Here is a 25,635-nt window from a genome sequence, read left to right on the forward strand (position 1 = left end):
TCTGACCACTAATCGACTTGTGACTAGACAACCCAACCAACAGTGCAATTCTGCGGCTTGTATACCAGTCACGGGTATACATCTCTGTAAATTGAGTAGTGATGCCAAAGAGAAATACGAGATGAAGATTGTCGACCGTAATGTCTCGTGTTCTCGACATGGAATAATACTCGGTCCACGTTACGTTCCATTATTTAATGTTGTTTGGGAACGAACCTGACGAACTGGGTTTATATTTTCACTCCTTGCATTACAGTAAATTCCATATTTTACAATTATATTAATGCTTTGAACGAAAATAATACCAGAAAAACATCGAACACACGTGCACACCACTCTTCTCACACACATGCACGTGAAAACAAACACACAAAGCTAAGTTTTAACTTCCAAGTGAATGTCCAAATAACAGTAAATGGAGAAGCACGATGTGCGAAACATGGGACTTTTCACAGAAAGAATGCGTCTATTTTTGACATACGTGGTTTCTATTAATAGACAATGAAACAATTATGAGAGAAATTAAGATGCATTTTCGTCTTCAGGTGTTGAGGATAGAAACAGACTGACTGTGAAAAAGAAAACATGGTGTTATTGATAGAGTGTTGGTTAGCATACAGAGCTTTCACCAGTGAGATCTAGGTTCGATCCCCACCAAGGACAGTTTTTTTATTCTTTTCTATTAGTGAAGAAGTATGTACTATTGTTTTCTAGGCATTTTGACGAAAGGATACACATCAAATTTGTTCGCTTAATCTGTATTTTCATTCTTCTAATAAGTTCTCTATCAAAAGGGGATACAGAGATTCTCTATCTAGGCGATAGATATCTTCTCAATGGTTCCGTAGCTACGATTCTCCATTCCCTTCCACCCACTTGTCTTATTTATTTACTTCATTCATGTCAACTCACGAAATACCATGAATCTAACGAAAACACACAGATATAGTTAGAACAAGAAACACACCTTGCGTCGAAGGTTCCAGACTCGAGTTCTGGCTTTTTTGAGAGGGTAATTATTCCTGTGTGTGTGTTTATCATCTTTGTCTAAAAAATATTCCTCATTATTGCCGTGATTAACCTACGGAGAGACCAAAGTGACTGAAATAACAAAAGTACAGAAAATGCAAGACACATCTGCCTAGGCATGTTATATCTTGGGAATTAAGCAATCTGAAAATTAACTTGTGTTTCAGTCGGCTACTTGCGAACGAGTTTCGTGTTGTCTCGTTTGGAGTGTTGGTTATCGTGTCGGACTAGCATGAGCGCAACCCGAGTTCGAGCCCAGCGGAAGGAAAGTTTTTTTTTTTTGTCTAATTTCATCCAATATTATTTATAAAACTGAGGTTTCTGCAAAACCTTTTGAATTGCATGCCACTTCGTATGTTGGTAATCTGAAAGCAGCAAAGATGAAAATTTGATGTTCCGAAGCGACGATGTATTTGTGTATGTTTTGAAAAAACGCAGTTATTAATTAGTGGAAAGCATGCAGCCACGTGATCATTGAGAACGCTTCCTAGTTGTCAGTGCTGATATGGCAGTAGCTACAGTCTGTCAACACCCACCAACTTTCACGTTCCCCGTAAAATGATTACCTTTCCACGTTTAGAAATCATGAGTGCTGTCTAATACTTTGATACTCGCGTTTGCATGTTCGAATCTAAAGTAATACCAAATTTTTTCACCCAGCAAATGACATTGAAACCATTAATAACTGTTTGCAATGTGATATTGATATCATATATGGAAAGAATAAAAATGGAGAATTTCGCTAAAAAAAACTTATAAATATATTAAATTATGTGGATACCTGATCTGAAACGTACGATGCACGATCAGAGAGCCTGAATGTTTTATTGAAAACTGCAGAGAACAATGACTGACTTATGAACAGTGAAAGGTTTTTCCATGCTCCAATGGGATTTTATTTAAAAATATAAATAAACAAGGCAGAAGGACACAGGTTGGTATGATGAACTAAATTGTAAACTAAAAGTTTTAATTGAAGAAACAAAACACGTTCACGGTTAAAAATAGGGCATTCAATTTCAGGCAATTTACACTAACTGAAAGACTATTTTTAAAATTAATAGTATCACCCGTTTTTCACCTTTTTTTCAGTTGTCACACATGTCAATTTCCTCTATATTCTCTGTATTCTCATTGGGACAAACACACACATCCATGCTCGAACCGAATATTGGTAAGTTTAATACGCGGTTTATGAACAAGTGATTGGAATCCCACTTTAAACTATAGATCCAGTTTTCTTACTGTGCATAAAGTGGACTTGAAAAGAAAAAAATGGAGGAAAAGCGCTGGAACGTTTCGATGAGTTCCAAGTGCCCTGATGAGGCGAAGCTATAACAGGATTTTCAAGTGGTCAAGTGGCCCTGTGCTAGCGGAAAGAAGACTTTGGGTTCGAATCCAGTTTTATTGCCCTATTTTCTTTTTAAATAACTCGAGCAACTAATTATTGCATTTTATTTAATAAATTATTGGAGTAAAGGTTAAATACATTTTTACTTTATTTTTGGGTTGAAATCTTTACCGTTTTAAATTTTATTTGTGAAAATTATTTTTTACGATAGTTTTTCCACATTTCTCATCATTTTACAAACATACTCAATAAAATGTTATGCCTGGCGAAAGTATATATTTCTTTCGAGAAAATAATCCAGAAATACATATATTACTATTCACAAGAAATTATCGTAATCGTTTGGAAAACAAAATTCAATTCAAAATTCAACAATTCGCACAGCAAATAAAATATGAATGTTCGCAATAAATAAATTGAAATATATAGTCGCTCCAGTTAAGAAAAAAAATTGAGGCACTCAAACGGGAATCGAACCCAGTATCTCCTGCGTGTCAAACTAACACGCTACCACCACACCATCTGGTCTTCTGTCTGTCGGACAATATAATCGTCTTGTCAGTAACGCTTGCTAAGTTTCTAATCTTTGAAGCTCTTGTAATTTTTGTTGTGTGTCACGGAGTTATGTTTACTTCAACATTTGAGCACACAATCCATACATACGTAAATTTGGTACACAGAAAACATGGGTTTTCTGCACATAATTACGGAACATGCGCTCTGTTCAAGGACTAGAAGGAACCTCGCAAAAGTTACCGAAGCTTCTCTGCTGTGCTGACAGTTGGCTCCGGAGTCACGTGGTATCAGTGCTTATCAGTCGACATGACCTTGTGTCTGCAGAACCAGCACACTTAAATGAACGAAGGTATTTTACGTGATTTGTAAGCTGGAACAAAACACGCCACACGTTACAACAGACAGAGGTTTGCCTTCAGCTTTCGGACAGACAAACCACACTACGCATACAGACAGAGTATAATGTAAGATAAAAGGAAATTATTTCTCCGTCTCCTTAAACTGACAATTTTATTGCCTTTTTTTTAGTTATTTGACCACAGAAACGGATTATATTATAATAATAATCCAATAGCGCAACAGCCCAATATTGGCCCAAGGCTTACCTACCGACTGCTGGCCTCCCTCCCACGCGAGCCACCAAGGGGGCGTGGAGATCTGCAGCCAAACTAGGGGGACGGGTGGTCGGCCCGACCAACCTCCAGCCGCTGTAGGACTTCACGACCGGAAGAAACAAAGGCTATCCTTTTTAAAGATTAATAACCCACAGCGCGACAGCCCTTGAGAGCCTTGGCTTACCTACCAACTGCTGGTCTCCCTCCCACACTGTTCCTTCGTCACCTGTTATAGCGTGGAGATCTTAGACCAGTATTGGGGTGACGGGTGGTCAGCCCGACGAACCCCCAGCCGTTGTAGGTCTTCTCGACCGGGTTACCGCTCACTCATTCGGAGCTTCCCAATTTCCTCACGATGGTGGGTTGCCACCGGCCCTATACGTAGGCCGAATAAATTCCTTTTTAAAGATTACACTGAATAATTGTTATTTGATTAGGAAACTAAAAATGACTTCAGTATTCCTATGCAGTACACAAGAGATTCTAAACACACTCTAAAACATACTACTATTCGTTTCAACGTATTATTTCAAGAACCAAGACACAAAATAAAGGGCATGCTTAAGAAAAAATATGTTTCTGTGATTATCAAGTGCATTACGTGGTTAACATCAAGTTTGGATTTGCCGGTTATCCAAATATTATTAATTTTGAAAATAGTATTTCAGTTAGTATAATGTGCCTGAAATTGAATGCCCTATTTTTAACCGTGAACGTGTTTTGTTTCTTCAATTAAAACTTTTAGTTTACAATTTAGTTCATCATACCAACCTGTGTCCTTCTGCCTTGTTTATTTATATTTTTAAATAAAATCCCATTGGAGCATGGAAAAACCTTTCACTGTTCATAAGTCAGTCATTGTTCTCTGCAGTTTTCAATGAAACATTCAGGCTCTCTGATCGTGCATCGTACGTTTCAGATCAGGTATCCACATAATTTAATATATTTATAAGTTTTTTTTAGCGAAATTCTCCATTTTTATTCTTTCCATATATGATATCAATATCACATTGTAAACAGTTATTAATGGTTTCAATGTCATTTGCTGGGTGAAAAAATTTGGTATTACTTTAGATTCGAACATGCAAACGCGAGTATCAAAGTATTAGACAGCACTCATGATTTCTAAACGTGGAAAGGTAATCATTTTACGGGGAACGTGAAAGTTGGTGGGTGTTGACAGACTGTAGCTACTGCCATATCAGCACTGACAACTAGGAAGCGTTCTCAATGATCACGTGGCTGCATGCTTTCCACTAATTAATAACTGCGTTTTTTCAAAACATACACAAATACATCGTCGCTTCGGAACATCAAATTTTCATCTTTGCTGCTTTCAGATTACCAACATACGAAGTGGCATGCAATTCAAAAGGTTTTGCAGAAACCTCAGTTTTATAAATAAGATTGGATGAAATTAGACAAAAAAAAAAAAACTTTCCTTCCGCTGGGCTCGAACTCGGGTTGCGCTCATGCTAGTCCGACACGATAACCAACACTCCAAACGAGACAACACGAAACTCGTTCGCAAGTAGCCGACTGAAACGCAAGTTAATTTTCAGATTGCTTAATTCCCAAGATATAACATGCCTAGGCAGATGTGTCTTGCATTTTCTGTACTTTTGTTATTTCAGTCGCTTTGGTCTCTCCCTAGGTTAATCACGGCAATAATGAGGAATATTTTTTAGACAAAGATGATAAACACACACACAGGAATAATCACCCTCTCAAAAAAGCCAGAACTCGAATCTGGAACCTTCGACGCAAGGTGTGTTTCTTGTTCTAACTATATCTGTGTGTTTTCGTTAGATTCATGGTATTTCGTGAGTTGATATGAATGAAGTAAATAAATAAGACAAGTTGGTGGAAGGGACTGGAGAATCGTAGGTACGGAACCATTGAGAAGATAGATACAGTATGTAACATTCTTATTCGTACATACGGATTTTCAAAGAAAATGCTTTAATATCTGAAAGGAAAGACACTCTTTTGAAATTGTTTCTTTACAATTCAATAACTAATATCATTAGGAATATAAAATCTTACCCAAATTTTGTATAACCAATGACAATAATACATTAAATTAAACTGAAAGAGAAACATGCCATTTTTTGTACAACTTTTCTTTTCGTACACTTAATAATATAAAAGAAAAAAGTATATTCAGAGCAAATTGACTGACAGTTCTAATACTTTGATGCCTATCCTTTAGCTTTAATTACTGCTTGACACCTGTTCTTCATAGAATTAACCAGTTTCCGACATGTTTCAGAGCTTATTTTATTCCACTCGGCTTGCACAACAGTTTTCAACTCTTGTTTGGACTTGATGCCTGTTTTATGGAATCGCCTCTTCAAAATTGTTCATAAATGCTCAATGGGATTTAAGTCTGGACTTTGAGGTGGTGTTTGTAGTAGTTTGGGCACATTCCATATTAGCCAATTCATGTTAACTCGCACCTTATGCTTACTGTCATTGTCTTGTTGGAATCTGTAGATAGGCTGCATGTCCATTTTTTGGGCACTCTGCTTTACATTGTTCTTCAATATGTCCAAATAGACATATGCATCCATGATACCATCAATAAACTGGATGGTACCAACACCTTTAGACGACATACAGCCCCAAATCATTAATGATGCAACACCGTGTTTAACTGTTGGAACTGTGTTAATGCGATCATTGTCTTTATTTGATTTTCTCCAGATGCTATTTATCCCATCTGACCCGTATATATTAATCTTGGACTCGTCTGACCATATGACACTATCCCAAAATTTCTGGTCCTTGAAAGTCTATTCCTGCGATTCTCCTTATTTACGTACGGCCTCTTTCGTGGTATTCTGCCATGATATCCATGCTTCCACAAGGCACGTCGGACAGTTTGATCGGATAATCTTGCCAGCAACATTTTCTACTAACGGTCGTAACTGAGGAACACTTAGTGGGGGGTTTTCTCGCACTCTTTTTAAAATAAAGCGTTCATCACGTTTATTCAACCGTCTCTCTTTTGGTTTTCTCGGCACATTCTGTGTTGATCCTTCCTCTCTAAATTTGTTTACTATGTATTGAACTGTGGAGTGTGATTTATTAACTGTTTGTCCAATTCTTCTTAACGAATAACCTCTAAGAGCCAAATTTATAATAACATCCTTCAGATCGGAACTAAGTCCCTTCACCTTGCCCATTTCGAACACGCTGATAGATAGACGATAGGCCTACAACAATACCTACGCCAGCATTCCGCTTGACGGGGAGCGCGCCTGCATGTTCAAACTTGTTACGAAGTTGCAAACTGCACGAAATCGCCCGAATAGCGGTGGCGCTGTATGCGAGGAAGATTGAAACTCTTGCCTGTACGAATAACAATGTTGCATGAAACAGCGTGTTTTTATCTTTTCACACAAATTATATGCTCTGTTTATACACTTGAACATACATTTTTATTGACATTTGTTGGTGAAACCTTCATTAACATTAATTTCCAGGTACATATGAAAATGATTATATTTACTAGTAGATATGACATTTTTTCCTCGGAAATTCTATGTGTACGAATAACAATGTTACATACTGTATCTATCGCCTAGATAGAGAATCTCTGTATCCCCTTTTGATAGAGAACTTATTAGAAGAATGAAAATACAGATTAAGCGAACAAATTTGATGTGTATCCTTTCGTCAAAATGCCTAGAAAACAATAGTACATACTTCTTCACTAATAGAAAAGAATAAAAAAAACTGTCCTTGGTGGGGATCGAACCTAGATCTCACTGGTGAAAGCTCTGTACGCTAACCAACACTCTATCAATAACACCATGTTTTCTCTTTTACAGTCAGTCTGTTTCTATCCTCAACACCTGAAGACGAAAATGCATCTTAATTTCTCTCATAATTGTTTCATTGTCTATTAATAGAAACCACGTATGTCAAAAATAGACGCATTCTTTCTGTGAAAAGTCCCATGTTTCGCACATCGTGCTTCTCCATTTACTGTTATTTGGACATTCACTTGGAAGTTAAAACTTAGCTTTGTGTGTTTGTTTTCACGTGCATGTGTGTGAGAAGAGTGGTGTGCACGTGTGTTCGATGTTTTTCTGGTATTATTTTCGTTCAAAGCATTAATATAATTGTAAAATATGGAATTTACTGTAATGCAAGGAGTGAAAATATAAACCCAGTTCGTCAGGTTCGTTCCCAAACAACATTAAATAATGGAACGTAACGTGGACCGAGTATTATTCCATGTCGAGAACACGAGACATTACGGTCGACAATCTTCATCTCGTATTTCTCTTTGGCATCACTACTCAATTTACAGAGATGTATACCCGTGACTGGTATACAAGCCGCAGAATTGCACTGTTGGTTGGGTTGTCTAGTCACAAGTCGCTTGGTGGTCAGACATGGATGGCTTGCTTCAGCGCTTCTTCAATAGGGTCGTTACAACCCAGAAGTGTCCGTGACTGCACACTACTGACTCTGATAACAGCCTGTTTTCACTGTCCCTCTGCATAGTAGATCCGCTTTAAGCAAATGAGGTTGAGCGTGTCGAATATGAGAAATGGGCCCTTTTGACAGCTAAGTTGTAGTGTGTGTGTGTGTCTCAACCTCAGTGTTTCTTATAGTAGACCTTCATTATTGAAGTATTTTTTAATATGCCCCAAAACTTTTTTATACTCTCCGTTGCGCAACAGCCCTTGTAGGCCAAGGCCTACCTACCGACTGTCGGCCTCACTGCCACTTGCCTCAGCAGAGACGATCATCCAACCAGTCACGTGTGGGTGGCATGTGGTCAGCACCACGACGAACCCCCAGTCGTTCTTGCAGGTATCCGTGAACGGGTTAAGCTACTCAATTGTAGCTCCCCAATTTCCTCACTATGGTAGGTGGCCACCGGTCCCATACGCAGCCCGAAATCTCAGGAGAAAAGTTGTTAGCTTCCCCTATGTGACTCGAGCCTGCGTGCCTCCCGTAGCCCGAGCCAAGACCCCGACGCTTTGGACCGCACAGTCACGGTGTGAGACAAAACTTATTTATAAACATGATATAATAAACTCAAAGTGTGTATTAATTTTAAATTTAACCTTGTCAATTAGTACAGAATAATTTCATGTTTAATATGAATGGGATTAAGATATAGTCAGCGTTCGCATAGCCTCAAGTGCATACTCTTTCTCTTGATAATCATATCAGTTTTTATGGCAGTACCGCTACGAATCTTTGTAGCACACATGCTTAATTACTTTTTTTTATTTCGATACAGGAGGGACAAAAATAATGATTTTTATTTTTAAAAAATCATATATTTTTTTTATTTATATCAGATTTTTTATTTAAATCTATTTTTAATTTATTTAAAAAAACACGTTTACAAGTGGTGGAATGGGTTTTGGCTTTTTCTAGTAAACAGCTCTGTAATATAATTGAACAATTTGATTAAAGGAAATAAAAAAAAATATATGTAAATATTCAATTTTCTGTTTCTGATACGTGAACCTGCTAGGGAAATATTTTTTGAGTGTGTTAGTGAAACTATAATATATAATTTCATTAATTTTTCTTCCAGTGAAAATTAAACATTCTGCATGTACTCTATAATTGTAACTTAAAATAAGGTTATTTTGCTGAATTTTGGTAATATATTAATGACAGTTTGCAAAATAGCAGCTGCCATGTTTAATGATAATGACACTATTTACGGTTTAACACGATTAGTATTTTGTATACGGTATTATTCTGCACAAAATGTTTGCTTCTTTTGCCTGTATTGAATTGTAAATAAAGAGAATTTAAGTATTTTAACATATTACATTTCCTTTCGTATGCGCTTCATTTCATCAGTACATATATTTTGTTTCTTTTACTTTCTTAGAGCCTAATATACACTATTAAGTCCGGTATCCACTTGTTGCAAACCAGCGTATCGTATCCCCGTTCCGTATCAATCATTGATACGATACGGACCCCGATTTGTCGCGTATCATCATTCCTTTCCGTATCATCCACCATGTAGCATGATTGATACGGGAGTGCGATGTGGTGGTCCGTTCATTTTATTCACAGTCTGGTCTCAAATGACGATGAGTACACCGCAGCAAGTGGCAGCAGCTTCATATATTTTCATTAATTACGTTTTATCGAAAATGAAAAAAACGCAAATTACTACGTTGGTTGATGACAAACATATACGCAAACCGTGATCTGTATAGTGGAAGCAGCTTATTGGCAGACTTGCGGTTCCAGCAGATCAGCGGATTATACAAAAACTTTACTCGGACGCATCCGACGGACTTCGAGTTCTTGTTACAACTTCCAACTTTCCAACTTCCTCCCATGCATCTTGTTTACGAATTTTGTTGTAGTACTCCGGATGTTCAGGGTCCCACAGGATTCCATATTTCTTATCAATAAATCCAATAGTATTTTCCTTATCCCCCTCCATAATAAAGATAATAAAGAAAATAAATTGACAATGGGACGTACCGTCATTCACAGAGCTCACTAAAGACTGAAGAGGATGATGCAACGAGGCAACGGAATGCGCGCATGCCCGTCCACACTGCCCCCACCCCCACCGTGTCGTATCCTTCCTTTGATGTGACGGGGATAAACTGCCAAATGAGCGATAGGGTCCGTTCCGTATCTTTTCTCACATTTTGAAAAGGAGCGTTGCAAGTTTTGCAACGTCCTGCTCGGGAAAGGGTGCATATTACCCCTACACGAGCACGTCAGCTGGATGCAAGTCTACTAAGTTGGCCACGACCAATCGGTAGCACCATACGCTCTGCAAAGTTTTACCCATTATGCTAACATCTGGAGTGGGTTCTGGCTGAACATTCAATCTTTGGAACTGAACCTGAAGTTCACTTACCCTCTGAACAAATGTTCCTGTCTGATCTTGCATTTCTCTTCGCAGAGATACTTCAAGTTTCCTTGTCTCTACCCTAAGAGAATTCACCTTATCTTCAGCTGCCTGTTCTACGTCCTTCCGCAGAGTTGAGGTCATTGACTCCATCACTTCCTTCTGTTCCTGCACGACTTTCTCGATGGATTCGGTCTTCTCTCCCAAATTTTGGACAGCTTTCTCAATGGACTCCACTGTAATCTCTACTTGTCCGCGCCACTGAGATAATGGTTCCAGTTTTTCCTGAAGTACCTCTCTTAATCTTTCCTCAACCTTTACTATATCTTGCTGACAAGTAATTTGAATACTTTCTACTCCGGCCTTAAGACATTCTATGTCAGTCCTCTGCTGGGCAAAGAGGGCTTGCATTTCATTCATACGCTTCTCATCTTCTTCCTCTTTTTCTCTTTGTCTTTTGGCTTCTTGTTCCTCTTTTTCTTTCTTTCTTATTTCCTCTAGGTTCTCAATTAAAGCTCGGACAGTTTCAAAGTCTTTTTCCCTTTTCTCTTCAATTTCTCTTCTTTCTAGCTCTCTCTTCTCTTCAATCTCTCGTTTCTCTAGCTCTCTTTTTTTTCAATCTCTCGTTTCACTAGTTCCCTTTTCTCTTCCAGAAACTCTATTAAGGATCGAAGTTCTATCAGTTCCTTTTTTCTCAGCTTTTCAGCCTGAATTGCCTCTCTTTTGCGCACTTTCTCTTCCTCCTGTTTCTCTTTCTTTCTGCGCTCTTCGTCTTCAAGTCTTTCATTCTTTCTGTCTTCCCTATCTTTCGTCAGCCATTCCAATAACCAATGGTCTGATGGAGGACTGGCCAGCGGACTTGGTTCTTGCATAGCAGTCTCTGCTACTTGAGCCGGCGGAGCAGATTCACACGTCTGGTATTTAACTTCTACATCAGGGAAGGTAGCCACATCTTTTCCATCACAGCTCCAGTGAATTTGGCGCTGGCACCGGCAACACCGGAAATATGCTGCCCCTTCTCCCAGGTCTTCACAGCAACCAAATCCAGACTCTGAATCCATGGTCTTCCTCCCTCTGCTTCTCAGGTTCATACCAGTAAATTCTTGGTCCATGTTTAATACAGTCCACACTTTCACTTTCACTGGACAGTCCTTTTAATGCATGGCACGGTTGGCTTCACTTAAGTGCACAGTTCTGTCGGGCTTTTGAACTATCGTGCCCCACGTTGTAAGCGCCAATTAACTTTGCAAAACTACTGTCTCGGCTCACGTGCTGGCACAATATAACTTTGCCTCAGGCTCCACTATGTAAGAGTCAAATAACTTTGCTTCGGGCTCTACCGTGTATCAATTAACTTTCTTATCTGTCTCCACGTTAAGTCACCAAACAACTTGACACAGTGTCCACACTAGTTTGGCACAATCGGGCTAGACTTATTTATTTCCGTATCGGGCTATATTTATTTCCACTTCGGGCACACGTTGTGCACAATCGAGCCCCACGTTGGGATGCCAATTAACTTTGCAACGTCCTGCTCGGGAAAGGGTGCCTACTACCCCTACACGAGCACGTCAGCTGGATGCAAGCCTACTAACTTGGCCACGACCAATCAGTAGCACCATACGCTCTGCAAAGTTTTACCCATTATGCTAACCTTTTCTCCAGCGGTGGTATGAGACTCTATTTTACTCAGGGTTCGGGAATAAGTACACTGTCCAACGTTAGAGAAAGTTTAATGAATGTAGCTGGATACACTTATGCAACTATAAACGTTGCAAGTTTAGCACAAGCCCGTGTAGGATATTACACTCACTTGGCCAATATATTGCCACACAATGGGGGGAGAATGGCTTCTGCAAACTACCATAAAATGGGAACAGATACACTGCTGCTGCTGCCCTCTGGGGTCGTATCCTTAGCTCCAACAAACTTCAGAAAGTGCAGTCCTTTACTAGCGTCGACTTCTGTAGCTGCAGGGAACTGTTGGCTTTCGGGGAACAAAGGGGCATTTATTAGGGTCACCCTCACGATAACCGTAGTATTTCCCCTGACCTGTAATTTTACCTTCCGAGCGGTTGCCTGGAAACCCAACGCCACACTACCCTGGCGGGGTGCCGCAGGTTGATAGGGGGAGGAAACCTCTCGCAACAAGCGGAGCGGGTCCTCTCACTCTAAAGTGGAGTTTTTCCCTCTCGCCAATAAGCGGAATGGGGTATCTCTCACTCGAAAGTGGAGTGGGTTCTCTTGCCAAAGGCAGAGTTCAATCTCTCTCGCTGGAAGGCGGAGTGCGGCTTTTCTCGGGTGCTTGGCCTCTCGCAAGAGCGGAGTGCACCTTCCTCCCTTCCTTCTTTAAGAAGCTTGGCCTCTCGCAAGAGCGGAGTGCTCCTTTCTTTCAGGTCAGTTGGTAGGAGAGATCTTATCGTGAGCCGACCTGAAAGCCAACTGAAGAAAATCTGCTCCGCGGCTGGTTATATAGCTTCGGTTCAAGTAGCGCCTCTAGCGCCGTTCACGCGAACTACGTGGAACCGTGCTAGAGCAGGCAAGGCCATCTATACGGCAGACGATTGAACTACGTGCTCAAGGCACAAACGATAAATACATATTATTATATCAAACGTGTGGTAAACGTTAATATATTTATTTATTTATTGAGAAAATTTCAGATACAGCACAGGTGGCCATTTTACACTGAAATTGTCAACAATGAGAAAGCAATAATTATAATAAGCATAAAAATTTTAAAAAATTAAAAAATAAATAAATCAAAAATAATTAAGAGTAACAAAACAACATAAAAATGAATAGCAAATGAACAAAAAATAAGTAAAAGATGGCACTATGTGATGTTAATTACAAACATTTCTTCTGATGGAAGACCGAAAGGCAAACTCGGAGGAAAATATATCAATATTTGAGGGGAGATCATTGTATTGTGTGGCAAGTCTATAAAAGAGAGATCTTTTTTGAATTTCAAGTCTAGGTTTTTTTGTGTTACGTGTTGTGCGCATAGGTACTCGAAAGTGGAATTCCTCAAGAAGTGTGTTGCAGCGGATTTTGCCATTCACAATTTTGTATAAATAACTTAAATCATTCTGCAGACGTCGCTGATAAGCAGTTTGTAATTTTAGAAAAGACAAGAGATGCAGAGATGAAAAATTGCGTAATGAGGGAACCCTGTGACGGACTATAGCTAGGAAGAAGTGAAAGACTGAATCGATTCTGGATAGGTGAGTGGGACATGCCATGGACCAGACGGGAGAGCAGTATTCTATTATTGGGGAAATGAATGATTTGAAGTACAAGGTGAGGGCTGAGATGTCACTAATTTCAGTGAAACGGCAGAGTAAACCCAAGAGACGCATAGCCTTTTTTGAGGTGCATAAAATATGTTCCTCAAATGTGAGCTTTTGGTCGAAAACAATGCCTAGGTCTTTGTGAGAGGATACTGCTTTGATGTTATTGCCAGAGATGGAGTAAGATGACTTTAACAGATTCTTTTGAGAGAGATAGTGAGAGTAGTACACTTGTCAGGATGTAATGTAAGGTCCCATGTCAGGCACCAGGAAGTAAATGTTGCTATGTCATTCTGAAGAAGATGAGTATCGTCGGAAGTGGAGATTTCTCTCAAAATTTTACAGTCATCTACGAAAAGAAGGTAATTGCTAGAGGGAGCTGTGAGATGGTCGGCAAGGTCGTCGACGAATAATATGAACAAAAGAGGTCCTAGAACACTACCCTGTGGAACTCCAGAGAGGACAGGAAGAAAGTTAGAAACAGTTCCTGGAAGAACGACACGTTGTTGGCGATCGTTAAGGTAATCTGTGAGAAGCGTTAGAAATTTGCCATGAATGTTGAATCTATTACATAATTTGTGAATCAGAAGACTATGACTAACAGTATCAAAGGCTTTGGCCAGATCAAAGTATATTACATCTAATTGTGAATTATTTGAAATGCATTTCATAGCATGTGAGAGTAAAACAGACAGGTTTGTAAGACAGGAGCTACCAGGAAGAAATACAATTATAAGAAATATTACATATTCTTTGCGACCACGCAGGGCCTGATTAACATTACAACTCAGCATGATATGCTAACACAAATCACCTGATCTCATTATTACCATTTACAATGAATGGTTAATATAAATAACGTTGACAGAGTTAGCTATTAACATGGAATAATAACACTCAGAAACAAAATAATTGTGATGACCTCGCAGGATCATTACAGTTTTTTGAATAAATTGATGCGGAACGGGGATACGATACGCTGGTTTGCAACAAGTGGATACCAGGCGTTAAATTATTACGAGATTAATGTACTTTCACCAAAAGTGATTCTGATATTTACAGAATCCTTATGTACATTATTCTACAAATTATTTATTTAAAGTGATTGAAATCAGTGATTTTTTTAAAAAAGAAAAATCACCTGATTTAAATCGCGATTTAAATCAACCTGATTTGAATCAATCCACATTGTGTAGATGAATTATTTTATTTACTAAATGTTAAATTTATAAGTTACAAGCTTAATTCAAATGTATCTAATACTTACTCTATGACACTGGTTATACCACCATGCACCTGAAAAATCGACGGCGCAGCTTGCATTGGATTTGCTGTCGTTGTCTTCATCTCTTGTTGAAAATCTCTGGGCGTTAGAGTAGGTCATGGAGTCACCTGAATGAACGGAGAAAAATCTTCCATCATTTTAAACACTTGTATTTGGGTCAATCCATATCAAGTCTTACAACATGATTACTTGACCATTTTTTAAAAAGTATATATTTTGTGTGATGCGAGCCTCATATGTTGATGACAGTTCAGAACCACTGTTATTTTATTTTTACTATCACTGATTTCAAGATAGCGGACATCTTTTATCGTGGCGTGCGTCATTTTTTTCCATTCGTAAGCATCACCGGTAACTTCTTTTCATCTCAGCTCTGGTAAGTCCTACGACAATGAGACAAAATCTGTGATGTTAAGCACATTATATTTGTGTGTAATTTTCTAAATATTATCCCTTCATAATACATTGTCAAAATTGAGTATCCTAATCGCTTAAAATAACATTTTCGGATATTTTTTCACTTGAATTTCTCTTGCAATTACTTGTGTACCAATAATGTATATCAAATTATTTGTAGCTTGAGACTTTAATGTGCTTTCTTGTTAAAGAGCTCAGACTTCAGGGTCAAATATCTCTGGTGGGCAGTTGTTTAAAAATCTGAACTTTGTACACAATAAGTGATTCCAGTTAAAATTTTGAGTTTTAATTTGTTTAGGAGATACGGTCATGCAAATATCATGAAAAGTTCAAATTTCATTTCTTATTAACATATTTTGTGTTAAAAGTCTGCAAACTGTAAATCGGAATATAAATGAACAACATTAAAATCCTTAAATTTATCTGCAATAAAGTATATATATGAGGGCATGCTGAAAACTAATGCCTGCTACTCTTTTGAATGTCAATTGTGGGCACGTTTTCTGCGGTTAGAAACTCAATCACCACACGCTGCTTCAGTAACTACACCGACATTGCATGGCTACAAGCTGCCATTTTCTATAGTCAGCAGTGGAGCAGGAACTTTTTTTATTTGGGGGGGGGGGTACAAAATTCGATCTCCACACATACATGCACGCATGAATATATTATATATATATATATATATATATATATATATATATATATATATATATATATATATATATATATATATATACACACACACTGCACTTGATACTCCCCGTCCTGAGTTATTCCATTTCTTCATCTAACATGTCACTATCACATCCAATATTGTGTAGTCCAAAGTGGAGACTCGATGATCTGTTTGGCGTCTAGTATGAGCAAGATTTACCATTAATCAGGGGATATGAGATGAATTGCCATATCAAACTACATGGTATTGATATATAGATAACTCTTAACATATTTAACGCCATAAAACGCAATATCATTTTTAAACTGCTTAAATATATAAGAAATACCAATGTGCGACTTCTGTTAAGAGAAAATATGCTGCATATTTGGAAATACAATAGGTTATTATAATTATGTGAATTTTAGTAAAGACGTATTGACTTTTTACTATTCATTTCTTGTGCTCATTCACTAAAAGATGTATATGAACAATTACGAGTTTCCTAGTAAGAACTAAAAAATTAATAGTTTGTAGAAAGAAACCAATTAATCGCATATATTGAACCACAGCTTACACAGTACATTGTTATAACGAAAGTTCTCAGAGTATCACGTGAATGGTAAGCCATATTACTCTTTTTGCTCTGTTGTTGATTACTCATTGAAAACGAATATCAGAAATAGAACGTTTGTGCCGTTTTCAAATTAATGTTTATTTACAAGACAGCATAAAACAAACTTTAGTATGAAGATATTAAAAGAAGCTTTGTCTCTGAATACTGGACCTTGCTAATTTATCTATTATTTCATCATTTGGAATTTGTGCAAGAATGTCACTCTCTTTACACAAAACAAGTAAACTTGACAGTCATGAATCCCCCAAACTAGAACGCAACCTATTTTTAATAACCTTTAATCAAACATCACTCCTAGACCGTGGATGCATTGCCTCTCCAAAATCGTTCATCATAATCTCCGCAAATAGTTTGGATGAATAAGTAGCTAATAATTGATGTTTATTTGAATACAATATCATGTTAAACTGTCCATATATTTTTAATAGTTAAGTTTTCGAAATAAGGAAAGCTAGCACATTGATTGGTTAAGTGTAATAAGTTAAATTATATAAATATGTATTTAAACAGTGTTTGTGAATGGAGAATAAGATTTATGAGATTTATAAACCCACAATTTGAGTATTTAACAGAAATTGTTACACAACTTAAGATAGAAAATTCAACCTGGGCAAACCAAATAACATGCTGCATCCGTGTGACCGATTCAATTATTGTTTCACGAGAATTACAGAACCTTAGAAATTCCTAAGCTAATGGCGAGAATTTAATACGGTTTTCCTCCTTCAAAGAACTCGCCCCCTCTGCTTGGGGTAAATATAATTATTTAAGTAATCCATAGTAATAATTACGTGGATTTTATCGTCAGTGCAAATGTCACTTGTTAAAGTAAAATTGTCCTGCGACAAGATGTTAGGAATGCAAAGGAATTTGATATTATTTATTTTCATTTTTCTGTTGTTATCGGGTAACGTGCAAGATTTTACTGTATCAAGTACACTTAGTACAATTATTACAGCATACAGGGAATTAATACTACGATAATACGGATAATAGAAGCTCATACATCATCCAAATGATGCATCTGCTTTAAATTAAGCAGAATACCAATACAACACTTTAAGCATTATATATTTAAGAAGTGATGTTATGTAATGCAGCTATAGTATGAAACTTTAGTAAAATGCGAAACACGCATTTTCATAACAGAACATTGCCAGCGAAGCGATCAAGAAAATTTTTACATCCATTTCTTTGCAGTCTTTCAAGAATATTAATTTAATGGGATGTCAATACTCTCTTATGACCCCACGATATTTACTCTTTTCCAGCTTTTCTTTTCGCACGTTCGGCGCCAAAAACGTGTGAATATCATATAGCTAAATATAATCCACTAAATAGCCGAACTCACCCACTAAAGAAATGCATTGACAATCTAAGATTTAACACTTTATCAAGAACTTCATATCTCTCTATTGTTTATGTTGAAGAGTGGATGTTGCCTCCTCCAAAACAAATAATTCTCAGTCACCAGAATTTTCGCAATAGTCTAGACAATAGTAATATACAAGAATTGGGTACCCCTCAATTTGAAGCTCAATCCCCTTAACTAAAATATCTTTTATAATCTAAGACTTAACACTGATATTCAAGAGTTGGATATTGTCCCCCCCCCAAAAAGTTTAATTCTCAATCCCCCCAGAATCCACGTGTCAATATGTAAGAGTTGGGTATTTCCCTCCACCCCCTCCCGATAATTCATATTATCCTTTACAATTCCCTTGGAAGTCGACAAATTTCTATTTATATAGTAGCAATGGTAACTTGTGTCCAATGCTATATTGTTGACTCAAATTTCCATCATAAAAATCCCCCCCTCAAAATTGGGTGGGCGCATCGGATGTCGGGAAACCCACCTGCCCCTAAGTACTTTCTTTTCTTTATCTAATGGATTAAAAGTGGTGCATTTAAGGTGTACAAATTTTAGATATATTTTAGAAATTATATAAATGTTGAATTTTATGTTATTTGAAATGGAAAAATCCCCCCAAAAAATCTTGATGGCGCAGTCTGCTCCATAGCCCCCCCCCCCTTCCTGTGTGTGTGTGTGTGTGTAGATTTCCTATTTTGTAATGCAAAATTCGCATAAATAGTTTCTAGTTATCCCTGCCAGGGATAAAACTAATTTTCTTTTGCCGGGGATAAAATTCTTTGGGGGGTGGGAAATCCACGGCATCCCCGCGTTAATTCGCACGCTGTCAGTTCCTACCAGTTTCACAAACTTTGCTTATTGTTAGATAGGCTAATTGAAACTGGACCTACAGTTTAAAGCGGGATCCAAACCACTGTGAATAGTGGCTCCAACAGGAATCGAAACGGGGATCCTTGATTAAAGCTTTATCCAGATGGTATCGGCACAAAACAATCGTATTTTAGCATCAGCTTCGTACGACAATGAGAATGATGATGAGCAGTGATTAGATGAAATTGTTGACGGGACAGTCACAAGTAACAGCGACGCCCAGGTCAAGATTTGAACCAGGTATTTTCAGCTGCTAGACCAAAATTCGCCCACTTAACGCAATCGGTCACCGGGGAAACGTTGTTTCGTTTCACGGCACCCTTAGTGTTTCAAGATTTGTAAAAAGTACTAAATGAGCATACATTTGGAACAATCATACTCATAGCAATCACTGTCATTTCAGTAAAAATATTGGAGCATTGCGCAGCGTACCTATAAGCCTGCTAGGGTGCCCAGGGCGCCTCGGCGCACACTTTGGAAACCACTGCACTAGATCATCGGGGATGACCCATCTAAGCGTGGAACTCAGGTGCTGCACGTCCCCACAGCGCTGTTCTGTGGCGACGTCCATCGATTTCGACAAAGCCGGGCCTTAGCGTTAGACTCTAATGTAATAAATTCCAGAGACAGGACAACACACCTTACACTAATAGAGGATTCAGAAGTTTTTCTATGGTGGATCCAGATTTGTAAATATTGTAAATGAGATAATGGCGTTTAATATTCGATAAAGGAAAACTTAAAGATTAAGGAGCGTAACACACACACATACACCATCACACAAAAACACAAAATTTTTGACCTACCTGCATTGCCAGAGTAATCATTAATCTTTAATCTGTATTTCTGATCCTCCCCCCTGATGGAGAAGTCTTTGTAGAAAGCATATCTCTTGTTCCCTTTGAAATCTTCCAGATCAATACGGAGAGACGAATGGACATTGTTTGTTATCATGAACAAATATTCAAGACCTAGAAGAGAATTCATTTAAAAGCGATATGACTAATGAAAGTTATTGCCAATCATCATTTCTTATCATGGTGCTTTTATGAATTCTAAAACTCCCTTCAAATTAAGTGGAGCGTCTACTCATGTAGTTGAAATAATATACCAAAAACATAAGAACCGTTTCAAACAGCTTTCTTGGAATGCATCTGTGTATGTGTTTGCAAACAGTAGAGAAAATTGCAAACATGTATGATGTGACAGCATAGAAGGGAAGTGTACTGCTAAACGTTTCGTTAGAAAACACGAGTACGATGAAATCTTGGTGAAAATTAAAATATGTAACGGATGTATTTACTTATTTGAAACGAAATAATTCATGATATTTAAACAACTCTACCTAATTGCATATTAAGACACGTTCTTTGCTCTTCCTTCATTACTCGAAATTATCGCTGCACTGTAGGTGGGCAGATTGAGATGTATAAACCTTGTCAGATTTGGTGAAAAAGATTTTTGGGCCCCAAAAAATATTAAATAATTAGCATAATTAATCTTACTCTGAATTTTTGCATAATATGAATTCTGAAAAAGAATAAACGTACACAAAGAAACTTCGTGTCGTCACATTGGATTATAATAAGCAGTGTGTTTTTCGGAAATATAAACAACGTGTTCTTCGAAATTACGTGTCACATCATGTCGACAACGAAACGGCAATAAGTACTAGTTATCCACGGTTAGTAACACTGCCTGTTACCGGAATCTAGACCAAGCCTTCGTGTCGAAGGACACGGCATGGGATTTCGTAAATCTGAGGTTCATAATTCAGTTTTTGAAGCGCCAAAGTATAAAACCACTGCAAAAGATGCTCTACCATGCAAATTCTATCAGTGCTTCTGGGATTTGATAAGTGACGAATTTACGCAATGGGTTAATCAAGTTATGCGGGAAAATTGGGCAGTCAAGTAGCACGGAAGTGAAAGTAGTAGTTCCAAAAAAGACAAAGCCAACGTTAGTCAGAGATTTTAGACTTATATGAATTCTGACTAGTGATACAAAACTATTAACTAGATGTTTAAGTATGCGCCTCAATAAATATCGAAATGTTCCACCCTGTGGAACTTAGGATCGAACCATTAGGGTTATAATTTACCCTTAAACTACAACGTTTGCTGGCTGCGATGGCCCTAAAAGGGCCAGACGTGAGGTACTAAACTAATATGCAATTAAATGACATGATTTATGTTTTAAAACCCAACACTTCTGACTGAGAATGGCAGGGTATGGACAAGGGATGACTTACCCCGTTCGGTACGAGTAGCATCTCTCATACTCCTGTCAGCGACGGCAATCAAAAGATCCCCTGCTTCTTAGATTCTAGATTCCTTGGTTTTGTACCTGTTGCTGCGACCTTCAATCACCTACCACCAGGTGAGCCACGGCAACTTCCTGTCTAAAAACCACTTTCCTCAACAAAATCTAGGAGCAGGTTCTGACACGTCTCGACAAGATTCTACCCGTACCGATGGGGTATGTTACGATATATGGAAAAACTAATTGGAAACGTACAAATCGCGTGCAATACGTCTCAAAACGTACATAAATTGCTACAACTCTAAGTAGCAAATAGATATTCAGAGGAAATGCTACTTTCTACAAGAGTATTGATTGCTGAATAGTGCATATTCATCCATTTCGTGTGATCATCACTTACCCCTCATCGTCACCATTAGCCAAAAATTGCAGAAGAGCAACACTAAATGACCAAAATGCACCGACCTGTCTTCTTTTTACACGCCTAATATATATATATATATATATATATATATATATATATATATATATATATTAGGCGTGTTTCACGTACGTCACAAACTGTTACATTACGGCTTCGAGCAGCCGTGATTGAGGCAAGTTCTTGTAAGCATGCGGAATTCAAAGCAGGTGGGCGGGAGATACTAACGCAGACATTCATGATTTAAAACAAACGTGCAGCTGGAGCAGATATAACGAACGCTACGTGGTGGATGTTTCCTTGAAAACGACAAATAAAATAGGCCGCAAACATGGCAGCTGTGCGCATCCTGACGTCACATGAAATCCACCCATACGTACCCAACCAGAACTCCTTCTTCAGATCCCCGAAGCCCCACTTGTAGTCCAGCCAGCCCCTGAAGAAGTCTGTCCTCGTACCCCGGTAATCCCCTCTGCGCTGGAAAACAGTCCAGCCGCCTCCATCGGTCTCCATGTCACATAATACCTGAAAGCAATGAATTTTCGGATAAGAGTATATCAGTGTTTGGAAGTAACTAGTTACAAGTAACTCAGATACAAGTAACAGTTACTTTTCTTGAGAAAATGGAACTGTAACTAGTTACTTTTAAAAGAGAGTAACTGTAACTGTAACTGAGTTACTTTTTTACGAGAGAAGTAACGTTTTAACAGTTACTTCTAGAGTTACTTTTACAGTTACTTTGCGACACTTAAACTGCTAGTATGTAAGTGTCATAAGTGTGTCATAAGTCTGACTCCAGCCAGGTGCCAGGAATTCCAAGGTTTATCGTATGTTTCATCTCTCGTTTGGTAGACCTGAATTCCAAAGCGATATACATTGCGTGGAAGAGAGGTTGACATTTGGGCGCGTAAGGGAAAATCGCCTTTTACACCTCTCCCTTAAAATGGAGTTACACAAGTGATTTCACATACCTTAATTTTGCAATGGCTGCAAAACGGCCGAATGTAAATATCGTAGATCCCGCTTGTGGTGTTCCCATTCTGCAGCCAGTCCCAGCAGTCTCTCGGCAAGAAATCTGGTTCGCAGAATTCTGAAAATGGATGTATGTTTACTTATTATTAATGTATTTACTAGAAAGAATAATAGCAATAATTATTATTACTACAGATATTATTACTCTACAATAATAGCAAGTATAAAGTAATAAAATAAATAAATTGTATTTCAAATGCATTATTATCACGTATTATTACAAAAACGTAGACTGTGATACTCGATCCAACACATGAGTGAATATCCAGAACGACTGTTTTTCCATTACATTTTTTTACGTTTCATACAGTTAGTGTACTGAAATGCAAAGTAATTGTTTTGGTAACGATATTGTTTTGGAATCCTTATTAACTGAAATTTATATTTACCATCATAAACAAAAGGATTGTTGTGTTTTATCTATAATCAAATGAATTAAATAAATTTGAGAGAGGATTGACGGATCAGTCAGACATCCTCGCAATGTCTGTGCCTAGAAATGATATTAATGATACGAAAAACAACAAAAAATGCATGCAAACATTGCACTTCATTGACAAAGAGCGAATAAATTAACTGTGCGTTCCAACTTTACGTAAACAAACAAACATGAAAAAGTATAATTGTAATTTTAAACTTATCTAAAAAAAGATACAGAATCCTTCACTGTAGAATCTGCATACTTGATCCAGTTGAAAAAAGGTCTTGAGCATGAGCGTTATTTGTGATTGTCTCTATATCTAAGTATTTCATCTCATCATCACTCATTCCTCACGATTATCCAAGAGTAACAGAAATGCGACTTAAAACGAGAACAAAAATACAAAATCAACAATCCACACAAACTCGAGTGTTAAAATTTCGTATATCAGTCTTGTCCAGAAATGAGTAGGCTACTTCTGTATTCTGCTCAATTACATCCTTGATAATTATCAACAATGGGACAATCAACAATAGGGTTTATACTGAAAATACTTAAGTAAACCTTGCGCAATTAATGTCTGGAATTTAAAAAATATATATACTCAATTAAATCATAAGTTAAAAACAGAAAACTGCTTTGGGATCAGACGCAGTGTAGTAGTAAAGCAACGAGTACAATTTTTCAGATTTTGCTCTGAAAAATTGTACTCGTTGTTTTACTACTACACTGCGTCTGATCCCAAAGCAGTTTTCTGTTTTTAACTTATGATTTAATTGAGTATATATATATTTTAAATTCCAGACATTAATTGCGCAAGGTTTACTTAAGTATTTGTTGTGAAATAAGAAAATTTAACATTTAGGAAATCAATGATAAATTTAATAAAACATCTTATTTTTTTCTGTGAACAAAAGGGACTAAGACGTAACACTCGCTCCGTTATGCCCTCGAGCGTCTGTTTTTATCTCAACAACATGCCGAAATTCTAATGCAAATTTACCTGCACCAATACAACGTCAACACAGTTCACACACACAAATGGGTTGCTCTTATGAAAAAAATCCCCCTCCGATGATGTCAGAATTGTGAAGAGTGTCTGTGTCCATATCAGTAGTATGAATGCTTCCTACTTTTTAGTTTACGACGTTTTACGGACTAAACTAACCTACAATGAGAGAAAAATGGACAGAAAAAACTCTGGCATCACTTTTTAAGCTATTTTTTACCTCCTGCAAATTTTGCTCTTATGCTAACTCGTCCTTTGACCTACTTTTGAAATGACTTACGACATTTTCCTATAAGGCTGTATCCTCTTACTGTAAGGTCCCTCAGTGTAATCTACTACTACCTGCTAATAGGCTTCTGCTCTCAGCGTAATCCGTTTTTACGGACTAAACTAACCTACAATGAGAGAAAAATGGACAGAAGAAGCTCTGGCATCACTTTTTAAGCTATTTTTTACCTCCTGCAAATTTTGCTCTTATGCTAACTCGTCCTTTGACCTACTTTTGAAATGACTTACGACATTTTCCTATAAGTCTGCTTTCTCCTCTTACTGTAAGGTCCCTCAGTGTAATCTACTACGACCTTGCTCTCAGCGTAATCTGCCACGACCTAATACGATGTTTTTTAAAACTCATGTGTGATCTTCTACAATGTTGGCCCCCTGCTAAGACCTAACGGGACCTCTCCTACGATAGTTTTGCCCCCCCCCCCCCCTGCTACGATGTTTTCTCCTCATGATGCAAGAAAATGGTATTGTAGCGGTATTTGCAATTTAACGCTGGACTTGGAAAATTTTCGATTGATGAAAAAAATTGGTTCCATGACGACCTATGTTCATTTTGGTATGGGAGGACAGAGCACACCGAGACTCGACCGACGCACTAAACCCGACCTTTCTACGACTATTCGTTCAAACGTTACGAGTGATCAAAGTTTTGGAGGGTGGGTTAACTTCTTACACCTTGACCACAGGACCACCAAAACTTGGTACACGTATTCTACACCTCCAAAATCGACAGGGAAGTTGGGGGTGTTTTTCGATATATTTTTTCGATAACTCTTACCATTTTCGAGATATTTGCAATTTAAGATTTTTTTAACGCTATATAAAATAACATACCTGAAAATTGTATCGCTATATACTAGACTTTTTGATTTCTGTGATTTTGGAGAAAGCAATGGCATCCACCACCAGTTTCAATCGTAAAAATGATAAAACTGAATGTGTTACTTGTGGGAAGCTAATCTCAAAGAAAAATTTATCGGTACACAGGGCAAGATGTAACGAAACAGCTTCGAGTTTAAATCGTTCGTTACCTTACCTTCTAAGTCTTGTGCTCGATGCGGAAAGATGATCAGCATTGCAAATTTAAGTAAACACCTGAAAATTTGCAAACCATCGACCGAACAAGGAACATTGAAAAGAAAAATCGATGATCCAGGAACCGAAGCTTCCACTTCCAAACAAGTTAAATTATCCGATGAACGAAAACCAATTAGATCTGCATTTAACCGTCATATTCAGGATTTCTCTTTTACTTCGGAACCAGGCTGCGACATCTAGTTTCTTGCGTGAAACGAAAA

The 25,635-nt window shown here is 37.8% G+C and overlaps 1 protein-coding gene across 2 annotated transcripts in view; it reads right to left on the minus strand.

The window, feature by feature from the left end:
* The window catches only part of LOC145981703 (techylectin-5A-like), a 187,506-nt gene that overhangs the window by 60,833 nt on the left and 101,038 nt on the right, over positions 1-25,635 (minus strand). Inside the window, exons 6-9 of one of the 2 annotated variants that reach the window (XM_083115104.1) lie at positions 22,562-22,665; positions 21,971-22,115; positions 19,714-19,878; positions 14,936-15,060 (exon numbers count right to left, since the gene is read on the minus strand). In XM_083115104.1, the coding sequence (XP_082971230.1) occupies positions 14,936-15,060; positions 19,714-19,878; positions 21,971-22,115; positions 22,562-22,665 (539 nt within the window). Of the gene's footprint in view, positions 1-14,935; positions 15,061-19,713; positions 19,879-21,970; positions 22,116-22,561; positions 22,681-25,635 lie in introns of both variants that reach the window. The other variant, XM_083115103.1, reaches the window with a different exon arrangement.

Source organism: Lepisma saccharinum, chromosome 30 (genome assembly GCF_977018435.1).
Source record: "Lepisma saccharinum chromosome 30, izLepSacc3.1, whole genome shotgun sequence".
Classification (NCBI taxonomy): Eukaryota; Metazoa; Arthropoda; class Insecta; order Zygentoma; family Lepismatidae; genus Lepisma; species Lepisma saccharinum.